General features: G+C 37.5%; 1 protein-coding gene across 1 annotated transcript in view; it reads right to left on the bottom strand.

Annotated features, from left to right (window-relative positions):
• HOOK3 (hook microtubule tethering protein 3) overlaps positions 1–12,138 on the bottom strand; it is an 82,238-nt gene that overhangs the window by 32,488 nt on the left and 37,612 nt on the right. Inside the window, exons 7-10 of the mRNA XM_084278068.1 lie at positions 6,056–6,118; positions 4,540–4,623; positions 3,111–3,274; positions 1,165–1,305 (exon numbers count right to left, since the gene is read on the bottom strand). Coding sequence (XP_084134194.1) covers positions 1,165–1,305; positions 3,111–3,274; positions 4,540–4,623; positions 6,056–6,118 — 452 coding nt within the window. The remainder of the gene's footprint in view (positions 1–1,164; positions 1,306–3,110; positions 3,275–4,539; positions 4,624–6,055; positions 6,119–12,138) is intronic.

Here is a 12,138-nt window from a genome sequence, read left to right as displayed (position 1 = left end):
ACTTTTCATAATACCTCCTGATCTGTTTCCAACCGTAAAATGATAGCACTTCACTCCCACCTGTTTCCTTTCCCGCACTTTCCAAGGGTAAAGAACAAAATTTTCTGCACTTCAATTTGTTTTAAAGATAGTCAGGAATAAAATCATAAAAATCTATCTCCTGGGCAGTATATACTTGGTGACACAGAAGTACCGTAATGGCTTTGAAGCCTAATTCCTTCTAAAAGAAATGAAACACCATGCTCCATTCACAACATTTCTGAGTTTTTTCAAACCACCTGGTCCACTGCCCTGACCCCCAACCACCCCTTATCTCCTCCCTACTAGTCCTGTCCCCAGTTTCATTTTAGAGCAAACCAATTTACAGACTCAATTTCCAGTTGAATTGATGGTCTATTTATGGCACACTGAGGCAAGCCAATCTCCTTAATCCCCAATGACATGCAGAGCCTCTTTCTGGGGCTTGGAATTAGTCTTTGAATCCATGCTGTCCACATAGTTCATGGAATTTTGCAGTCTGATGTACTCATTCCTGATATCAGTGACAGATAGCTTTGGTAGAAAGCTGCAGATGAATTAAAGAAGGCAGTATTGATACAGGTGGCTAGTGAATAACTGCTCTGAAAAACCCATGGCAGCAAGATGCCACCACTGAAGACTGTTCCAATAGTAAAAGGGGCTTCCCCACACTGTGAACACCAAACATCATCAAATCATGACAACTTTGGGTGCTAAATCCAGTGGAAGATACCTGCAACAGATGTTGTTCATGTCAGCATTATGTGATGAATCAAAAGCACAACCCAACATCGACATAATCCAAATACAGCAAAGGAAAGGGTCTATCTCCCTGATGAGAACTGATGCCCAAGCCATGACGAAAGCAAGTACAGAATACTCAAGAGTCTAGTGAGTGACTTGTTACAACCATGAGATGGTGTAGGATTGCTAAGGTTACTAATTTATTATATTCCTAATCAATAAGTATAACTAATTTATTTAAGCAGAACTGTGTGGTGGTTAGCATACTTAATTGGACGATCCAGAAAACCTTAGCATCAATAAAGTGTTTATATTTAATAATAAAATTATTTAAAGAAAAGCTAACGAAGACTACATGCATGAATTATGTGCATTGAAGGTTAATATTTCAAAAAGAATTACCTGAGTACATCTATCTCATCCTTCAAAGACTGAGCCTCCTCTGCCAATGTAGTAAGCTCTTCGGTTTGTTGTCTCAGTTCAGCAATTTCTTTTTCTAGTTCTTCACAGCGTATTCGATAGTCATCTTTGGCAGCCTCTAACCTGGAGAAATAAAGTAAAACAGAAAGTAATTTCTCATCCTGAGCCACAGTTACTTTTTCGCATCTTCCTCCTCTCTAAAAACACATGAAACCACCTTCTGATCCAATGGAGAAGGCACTTATTCAAAAACATAGCAGGAGTATCAGTCTTTCCATTTAGAAGACCATAAGGTAACTGTTGTGGTTTTACCCTGGCTGGGAGCGGAGATCCATGCAGCTGCCTGCTCTTTAAAGGAAAAGAGCAGGGGAAAGGAGGGGGGGGGTGGTGGTGAGGCAAGGGAAGGGAAAAGGAAGGGGCAAATAACAACCCCAAAACCAAGAAACCAAAGCCCGTGGGTTGGGATAAGGATAGTTTACTAAAATAGCAGAAAGATAAAATATAACAATGCTAACAGGACTTTAGAGCAAAAAATATACGAAACTGTTGATGCACAATGCAGTTTCTCACTGAACACACAACTCAGGCCGTGCCACCCAGAGACATCCTGGAACCTGACTGTCCCCAAAAAACGTGTCCTGGAGCTGCCCCCTCCTCCTCCCATCAGCCCCCCTTTACACTGAGCAGGATGTAATTGGCATGGAATACTCTTTGGCCCGTTTGGGTCACCTGTCCTGGCTTCACCCCTCCTTCCTCATGAACAGAGAAATATGAAGAACTGAGCACGTCCTTGACTGTCTGACAGCAACTAACAACATCAGGGTGTTATCAGCACTGCTCCCATTTTAACACCCAAACACAGCATTCCATCCACTGCTACAAATGAAGTTAACTCCATCCTGACCAAAACCAGGACAGTAACGTATGTTCTCAGAAACCCAAATTCTGACGTTTTTCCATCTTAGTAATTCTTCACAATGGAAGCTCAAGCAGAAATTTCCCCCTTTTTTCATCTTTGGGCATATAGTTTGAATGTGACATCTTTATCCTAGGGTTTTGTTTAGTTGTTCAACTCCTAGATACTTTAAACAATACTGACTTCATTGTCAGATGTTCTGAACATTGCAAATCTCTCACAAAGGTGGCTTGCTTTCTTTATTTACTAACTTAGAATTTCTATCTGTCTGGTATGTCTGAACAACCAAGTCATACAGTTACCTGCTTGGCATGTAAAGACCTTAGACCAAAACTTCTGGAGAGAACTACTCACATACAGCATACATAGGCAAAGAAGCAGCAACCTGAAACTAAAATTACAGTACAGATACCGCACATGGGGAGAAAACCTGTTCAAACAGAAATTGGTAACAGACTACTGTAGGAATCACTCCAAAGCACAGAAATTAATACAGAGAGATAAAAGGTAACATCAGAGAGATACCACTATATTATTTCTTTATGCCTTAGATGTATACAAAGAAGAAAACCTGGCAGTAGCTGCTGTGAAACACTAACATTTTTCAAGAAAACAATTTGCTTTCAAACTCAGAAATAAGATACGTTTTGCTGTATAATTGTAACAGCTGTAGTGCTGCCCATAGCAAATTCAGCTAGGAATTCCTACACTTAAAAAATACATTCACAATAATATACATAAGGGAAAACTTGCTACTTTTAATTCTCACTGATTTTGAAAAACATAGGCCAAATCATTGCACAGAAACCATTCAAAATAACTTTACAGAGGGGTTTTTTTTCTGCTGGAGCTTGTAAAGTGGAGAATCATATCATGTATATCACATCACTGTAAAAACTTTATTACCATGGCTATATGTTCCACTACAGTAATTCATAATTGCTGGTAGAACTAGAAGTCAGTCAGTCATGTCTTTTGCCACCTACAGTCTAACCAAGTGTAGCTTTTCTACCTGAACGTTTCCTCTTGGAGTTGTTCTAGTTGTGTCTGCAGCTGCAAGTGCCTACGACCTGCAGGGCTGTTGGGATCTTCTATAGAATCAGATTGATTTAAACGTTCCATCAAAATCTGGTTCTCAGCAAGCAAGCTGCTTTTCTCCTCCTGTAGGGCTGCAACCTGTTGTAATAAAAGCATTAACTAGAATAACTGAGCTATCCAGACATACAGAGTAAATTTTTCTCATGTATAATTGTTTATCAACACAACCCACAAAAAGAAACACACAGGCTTCTACAATCCCTTTTCACAAGATATACTGTAACATGAATTGGTATCTGATGTAACTAACATGCAGCAACATTAGAGGCACATTTACCACACATAAAAAATAACTATTCTTAACTGTATTTCGCACAAAATTCTAAAGAAAAGTCTTAGTTATCAGAGAAGACTACTTCATTATCATGAAGTCTGCATACCTTCCCAACAAACAAATAAATCTAGACCTCCACAGTAAAACTTTAAAAACTGATTTTAAAAGAAGCAATGCTCATCAGTCACAGAGAATAACAAAGTCTTGATACCTAAGGGCTGGACGAGCCCTTCCTAGATTTCTTTCCCCCATCACTCCCTCTCCCTTTTATTTTTAATCCAGTGGCCAATTGCAACCAGACCTGAAGCAGGAAAGCAGTCCCAGAGACGACTCAACTTTCACTAATGTTGAGAAAACTGGCAGTAGAGAAAAGAACCCAAAGTGCTGCAACTCAAACAACAGCTGAAGCTAAGTTTGTATGCTATAAAACAGTCCAGAATTAGCAGACAGGAGGATGAGGGGAAAAGAGCACATGAAGGAAATGTTTCATTAAGACCTGGAATCATCAAATCCAGCAAAAGCAACCATAACCCACCAATCAGCATAATTAATTTTAACAGTTACTGAACAGGTTGGCAGAAGTTTGAGTTATTATCCAAAGTAGGGTTGCAATAGATATGTCTTTCAGGGCTCCCACTTTACACTCCTCACATATTCCATATGAGGTACAATTCATTTACAGTAAGGCTTAGTCTAAATCCACACACTGCTGAAGACTACAGTAACTTCGGATTGGAAGTTAACTCTTAACTGAAACAGCTACAGCAGCACAACCTCTACTAGTTTTCTAATGCAAGAGTTGAGCCACACAGCTCAACCCCTTCCTACCTGAATGAAAAGAAGTTTTGTTAGTATGACCCAATCTTAATACTGGCAACATTGAATCAGGGCAAGAAAACAATGCAGTTCATTCTGCTAGCCCAAGTAAAGCAAAACTATTACTGTGTGTTTTTAATATCCTTTCTGAAATTATGTTTCCATGCTACATTTCTTGTTTTCACAGCTACCTAAAAATTACCACATCTTTTTCTCCACTTCAAAATCAATATTTACAATATAGCAAACCTACCTGCATATCTAACTCATGGCATCTCTGGGCAATTTCTTCTTTTGTTGCAAGTGCTTCATTCAATTCTTCTGTAGTTTTCTTCAGCTACCATAAACAACAAACATTTATAGCATCATATCTCTCTATGTAATGTCTAAACGTATTCTGAGCTACATGACTATAAAATTATTTTTACATTTTGGTAATATTAATTTTTTAAAAAATTAGGCAATTACACTCTTATAAAGAAACAAAGAAGCAGATATGATTACTGTTTAGCTTTTGTGACAGTAATAAGTAAACATATCCAAAGTAATATTTTGTCGTACAAAAACATATTAGAATTAACAAATCTGTTCTATGAATTGAGCTCAAAACACTTGAGTAACTTGGGGCTGAAGAACTCATCAACTCTGTACACTGACAAAGTTGTCAATACCACTTTTCTTTATGGATGCAAAGAGTGCATAATTTCAGTTTTCCATCTACTTTTCAAATACAGGAAGGACTGGAAGGTGGAATACAGGGAATGAACAATTAGGGTAAAAACTCTCTAGTAACTGGAAGCTACTCTTACTGCACAAGTGAAATACAACTAACACAGTGAGAAGCCTACCCTTCTGAAAAAAAGGGTACTGAATCTTGTAAGCATTGGGAAATATCCAGATACTTCCCTTCAAAGACTTCATGTTCAAAGACATGTATCTTGCCAGTTCACACAAATTTGGTTACGGTAACATAAAAAGACAGCTAAAGGAAAACTAGCTTGATAAAACAGATGTATGTACATTATGTACATAAAGATGTAAATATGTATCACTATATACAATGTACTTTAGATGGGCTTTCCCAAACACTATCATCACATCTTATTTTTTCAAGTTTATTTCTCAAGAGCCTGTTGAGATAATTCCATTTGACAGAACTGAAATGCTTCTGCAGAAGCAGCGTGATGAAGGAACACCATGTTACTATACTACTTCTCAATTACGAAAAAAAACCCTGATGAAGTAGGATAGTGTTAGCATGAGGTTAAACTAGTATAAAACCAATTGGGTTCACACATTCTTTAAATATATCAGACAGGGAAGGATTCTCTTTGAAAAATTCCCATATAGTGTAACAGTTTTCAGAACTGCTTTGGGGATTTGACCGTCATCTGTGGGTCAAAAAAACTGAATGGAAGTAGGAACTGGCAAAAAAAAAACCCGTTTTATTCAAATACAATGTGATTTCTTAAATCTTTCTTTCTCAATACCCAAAGATTTGCACTGGTCTACAGTTTCACTATACTATGTCATACAGCTTAAGTTGTTTTCCTCTCATTTAAACACACACAATAGGGAAACTTAATTTATAAAGCAAAGGACTTGAAATACTGAAATTTTGGTTTGCATTCTTTATTTGAATTTCTCACAATCCCCTTTTACAATTAAAAAAAATACACCAAAAAACCTACCAATCTTCTTAATAAAGCAAAATAACTGGGTACTGATGTGCTATGATTGAAGGAAAAGAAACATCTAGTCTTAGATACCTGCCGATCAAGTTCAACGTAAGCATCATTTCCAACAGAGACTGGAGACTCTTTACTCATCAACTGCAATTAGATTACAGTGGATTAGATAAAGCAAGAATTTACTTTATATTAAAAGCTAGTTTCAATGAAATACCATGATCATTTTAACCTTTGTTAGTTTCAGTCTGACTTTGAAAGGTCTTTAACTTCATTTCTAAATATGACATGCTCAGAAACAATTAGATAATCATCAGAATTAATAACATTTAAAGCACTATAAAAGAAAACTTATATAATCTATTCCATCTGAAAATACATATTCTTTATTTATGATGAATCCTACAGTACTCTCCACTAACCATTTTGCTGAAGTGCTACTGGAACACTGGTAGCTATCAACAAACCATGCAAGACCTGCCTTTAATTGTTTGCTGACAGCAGTTTTCATTTTATTGATTACCTGGACCTTAGTGTCAATTTATTTTGTTATTTAACTAATGCTGGGGACACATCTATCTCAGTTAAGTGAACAAAATTATCAAAACTCCTGCCCTGGAGTTCCCTATAATTTGCATATTTCAAAGAAATTACATTAAGATTATTCCTGAAACAAGTACTACAATTTCCTGTATACTAACCTATTTTATTTAGCGAATCGCCAGCAGCTTTTAGTTTAGAAAACTAAAATTTTAGCCACAACTTTAAAAAGAAAAAAAAAACCCACAAGCCCTCCAAATGGACTGATGTGCTTATTAAAAGATGAAAAGCTGCTAAGAAAGTAAGTTTTCTTTCAGTAACCCACTAAACTACAAAGGTAGTAAGAAGTTAAAACTTTCAGTGATAGCTTTAATATATTTGCTGGAGGTGAGTAGGGAAAGAACTTTGCAGCTTCAGTGATACTGGATTTAAGACACAAAAAGGAGCAGTCTTCTAAGTAAGAAATATGCTGTAACTAACTCAAAAGACAGTATTACAGAATCACACTGATCGTTTCTGTCATCCTGTCCAAACACAAAATGTTTTTATGAGTTCTCCAGTGACACTATTCATGGAAGTCACAATCAAACAGTCCCTATCCTAACCAAAATCAGGACAAGATTTCTTTCCCTAAGGCCTCCTATCCAGCCTGGTTACTCTCTCCAGAGACAGGGCTTCCTTTATTCCTTTCAGAATCCAGTGCTTCTGCATTACTTTTCACTGGCATTGTTCCTTGAATACACAGCACAGAGCTTTCATTTCTTGTCCATGCTTTCTGTTTATGTTCCTGTATACAAGAGAAGATCTGACCTTTACATCATTCAAATATTTATACACTTACGTTTTGCTCTCTTTCCCCATCTCCTTAATTGGGACTTCGCTGCATACAACGTGCTTAAATTCATCTATCTGTCCTCAACAGTGCTACTCAGTCCTCAACAGTGTTTGTTACTAACTGCTGAATTCCTTCCATTTTGTCTGTGCCTTTACAATGACAAACTACTCTGAAACAAAGCATTTCATGAACACCAGATTCTCTTTAATAGTAATTAGAAAGTCCGCAGCCTCAGGGCTCTCCACTGAAAAATAAAGTCACTTGTCTTTTTTGCTACTTTATATAGTGATATTACAAACTTGTATTTAATTTAGAGCCATGCTCTTTAAGCCAATTATCATTTTGCCATCTGAAACAAGTCCTTCCAGTCCCTCTCTGCTCAGTGATGTCTACACACAGTTTGATTACTCCATTTCACTAGCGACTGTTTAAATGCTTTTCCAGATGCCTAGCAGGAATATCCATATTAAAGAAATACTGAACTTTTCTCCCTAGTCTATCTTCCACAACACGGTTCACAAACACACTTCAGACACTAGCTAAATTCCACCAGCTAAGCCAGAACCTTCCAAGTGGCAGGTTCCAGGCAATATGCAGCCTGCAAGGGTGTACAACACGTTCCTGGCAGCCACCACCCCTTTCTGGCCCTAGCACAGCTTCCCCTCCAGATACCCCGCTAAACAAGGCCTGCCCGAGCCTTACGGCAGGAGTAATACACGAGGCTGCACAACCCACTAGAGGCCACTGTGCTGTTGCTGTTTTCTGTAGATTGCCATAAAGGAAGTAATTGGAGGCCAATAATAAATCCCTTTTAACAAAACCTGTTGAAGAATACTCTCCCAAAACTTCCCATCCTTAAGATCCCTTAAGCAACATCCAGAAGTGTGGACATTAGCTGGAGAAGGATTAGGCAGCAGGATACGCTGTGTGCATGTAGCATAAATGTTACACAGAATTTGTGACTGTAACTCCAGGGGATGCATCAGAGATGACATGGGAAGTATACAAAAGTGACTGAGTATAAGGGCCACACGTGTGCAGATCATTGACTCCAATGCAACAAGAGTCTAAAGAAGTCACCTAAGGGACTGTGCTGCGTCCAGTAGAACAACTGGATGAGAAATGGGAATGAGACTGCTAGATTACTCACAAGTACTATAGGGATCCAACTTCTGACCATAAACTGAAGTTCTGAAATGGAGTGAAAAGGGGCAGTTGGAGTGAAGGAGTGCCTCCACCTTTTCCCAATGCACCTCCCCACAAAGTGGAGAGGACAATGACAAATGTAAACAAATGTCTTGATTGTGCTTCACTTTTAGATTGCCTCTTATCCACTTTCTTCCCAATTAACAGTAGCTTACTTTACTGCAAACAGCACAGCTAATAGGTACAGCTCTACTAAATTATCAAAACTTCTAATGAGATCTCCTGAAAAATTCAAGAAAAGTTTGAATGCTGCTTTAGGATCCCATACAGATATGTATGTCAACACACAGACACTACATCGTCCATTCACCTAAAAACAACAAGCTAACAGGCTTGCCTATTTTCTCCTATTCTTTACTGTTTCTCATCAATCGGTGTTCTCTGTTACTACTGATGTTTAGAGCTCCAAAATGCTTAATTTATCAGCTATATGTTTTATCAGCAGCATTTTAGCTCTGCCTTATTTATTACTAATCTGATGACACTAGTGGGTTGTTACTAATGTTTATTAATGTTTAATGCAAATTTCCTTACTGTGTTCTGCGATGTATCTCTGCTACTTACAAGTTCACATTCAAATTCCTGAAATCGTGCTGTAGGTTCAGTGCTTCACATGCAATTTGCAATTGTAACATTAGAACACATGATCTTAGGAGGTATGGGTCAATGCCAACACTTTTGAAGTTAGTGGCAAACATTATTTAATTTGTATTTAAATTGACCAACTCAAGAATAAAAAGCAGAATTAAGTGGCCTTCTCATTCTCCCTCCAAAGCTGCAGCTGTTTTTTTTTTCTTTCAGGAGCAAACTACAGGTGGGCATAAAGGTCTACCTTCATAATTTTGCAGCAATGGAACAGGCTTTCAGCTTCAAATTCACAATTTAGCCTAAGTGTGGCATTATCATTACTTTCACGTGTACCTCTATAATCAATTCATTTTTAAATCTTTGTATATCATTATCCATTAAAAACAGGGAAATCAAAAAGTGCCTGCACAATCAAGCAGTTACATTAGGCCTCTGTGCTTCTTGTGGTGGTGGGTGGGATATTGAGCAACGCGCATTTACTTCCTCTGGTTTATTTTGAGACTTCTCTCTTTGGAGACTTGACACAGCACAAGTATTTGTTCAAAACTTTGTTTAAAATCAAAAGAGCTTATTCTGTGGTGAAGAGGTCAGTCTAGACTTTAAATGGTGCAATAACCTGGACAACATGACAATTTAAAAATTTCTTTTATGTCTAGTTTCATGAGAAGTGGTTATCATTCCCTGCTAATCCTTTACATCTATCCTTTCATATGCTCGTATCTTTGGTATGATGTCTTACAGAATACTTGTAGATCTGCTAATTTTGTATTATTAAAACCTTCACTTAACTGCTTTGCTTGTGAAATGTGAACAGGTTGTGTTGTCATGGATACATGAAGATTAGGGAACGGGTAAAACGATCACAAAATCTGCATGCATGAATAACCTGAATTATGAATGCCTTTTCCCCTACACATGATTTGCATGATTTTGCAAATGCAGCTGCACCACTTCTTTGATGTTAAAAGTTCAAAACATTTGCTTTATCTGAAATTCTTTTCCAGCTGCTAATATTATACAAGGTTTTTTACATGGCCATGAAACAATGTTGAAATTCTCTATTCTGAATGTTGTTTTTGTTTTCTAAAACATCTTTTTGTTTGTTTGCTTTTAAGAGTCAAGGTTATGTATGACATGGAGTGCATCCTTCAATGCAGCTGGACCTTCTTTTTCTTCCAGTACTGCTGACAGACTCAAGCAAATATTTTTGTGTCACTTCCTAGCTTTTCAAAAGCCACTTATTTCATAGAAGATGAACCTTTGAAACAGGACAAAATACAGGGTGGGAAGAAAAACAAGACACTAAAACCAAACAGTTTCACTTTTTTGAAGTAACACAGTTGTTTCTAATCCAGACAGGAAGTACCTTTTGCTGTACACCTCAGGCAAGTTTTGACACTACCTTTTGCACTTTGCCATTGAGAGCCCATTCTGACTTGCACAAACACCTGCTAAGTGATCAGTTTGACAGATGTTCTAAACTAGAAGGCAAATAATTTCCCCAGCTACCACTTTCATCAATAATGACCTTGGCTGCTCAAAGCAAAAGCTTAGGATAATGACAACAGATTTTCTAAAGGTCATCAAGGAAAGGAAAGAGGAAAGAGAAATACCCAACGGCCAAAATAATTTCTGTAAAGAAATATTTTTGGCCTTTAAAAAAACCCAGCGAATTATGACATTAAAAACAGATGTTATGTTATACATAGATATATTAATTGTAACCAATAATAAATAATAACTGGTGTAATATAGTGTAAATTACAGAATATACAGGAATTGTGTGTAATATTTTTTGCAGCATTTTTTGATAGCTATACCATTCTCGCTCTTTCTCTATCTTGTGCACAGCTTGCATTCAGAACTGCACATCTATAGATTATTATCTACAAATCTAGGTGGTAGCAGCAACACCAGATCAATGTGACTGCACTGAAACAACAGAAACCCATTGTTCGTATTACCAAGCCCTTGCAGACTGCAAAGCATACTTTATCACTAATATTTTAAGCATTTAAATAAGTGAAGGAAAGAGTCACAAGTTCTTAAAAAACCTGCAATATCCAAATAAAATTTCCAACAAAGTGCTCCTTCTTCCATTTAAAAATCAGCTTCTTCATGCAAAAAATCCCTCAAAACCACAGAGAAAATGGGGCATAGGCTTGCTCTACTGTGTCTCATCAAGTATTTTCACAAGTAAGATGATTCATGAAAATAAAGAACATTTATATGTGCTTTGATAAAACAGAAAAATGAATTGCATAATACATCAGTAAAGCTTAGAGAGAGGTCTTTTTACAGCCCTAATTCTGAAGAAAGGGCACCCACATCTCAAATACTTTGAAAATGTTCAGATAGGTGACATAACTTTTCAAATACACATATATAGGTACTTTCCTATGCAATTTCTTTTGCAAATTTCCCCTACATATTCCTTAGTCCGAGACACTTGGATTCTTGAGCTGCTCTGAGTCCAAGAAATAGAAAAACCTTCTTAAATCCAGTGAAGTTTCACCCCTCCAAAGACATAGACTACAAGCACTGCTCTGAAAAGACTCTGGAAAAAAACCCTTGTTAATCATAGAATATCTCAAGTTGGAACAGGCCCATAAAAATCATCAAATCCAACTCCCTGCTACCTGCAGGACTACTTAAAATGAACCATATGATTAAGAATGTTGTTCAAGTGTTCCCTGAACTCAACATATTTGGTAATGTGACCACTTCCCTGGATAGTCTGTTCCAATGACTGATCACCCCCTCAGTCAAGAACTTTTTCCTAATGTCCAATCTGACACAGCTTCACTCTATTTCCTTGTGTCCTATCACTGGTCACCACGGAGAGGAGATCAGCACTTACTTCCTTCTCTGTCCCCCTTGAAGAAGTTATGGGCTGTGATGAGGTCACCCCTCAGCCTTCTCTATGCTGAAAAAACCAAGTGACCTCAGCCACTCTGACCCTCAAGACTTTGCACTATCTTGGTCGCTCTACCCT

This window comes from Gallinula chloropus, assembly GCF_964237585.1.
Source record: "Gallinula chloropus genome assembly, chromosome: Z".
Taxonomy (NCBI): domain Eukaryota; kingdom Metazoa; phylum Chordata; class Aves; order Gruiformes; family Rallidae; genus Gallinula; species Gallinula chloropus.
The sequence above is the reverse complement of the archived record's forward strand: the minus strand, read 5'-3'. Positions and strand labels throughout refer to the sequence as shown.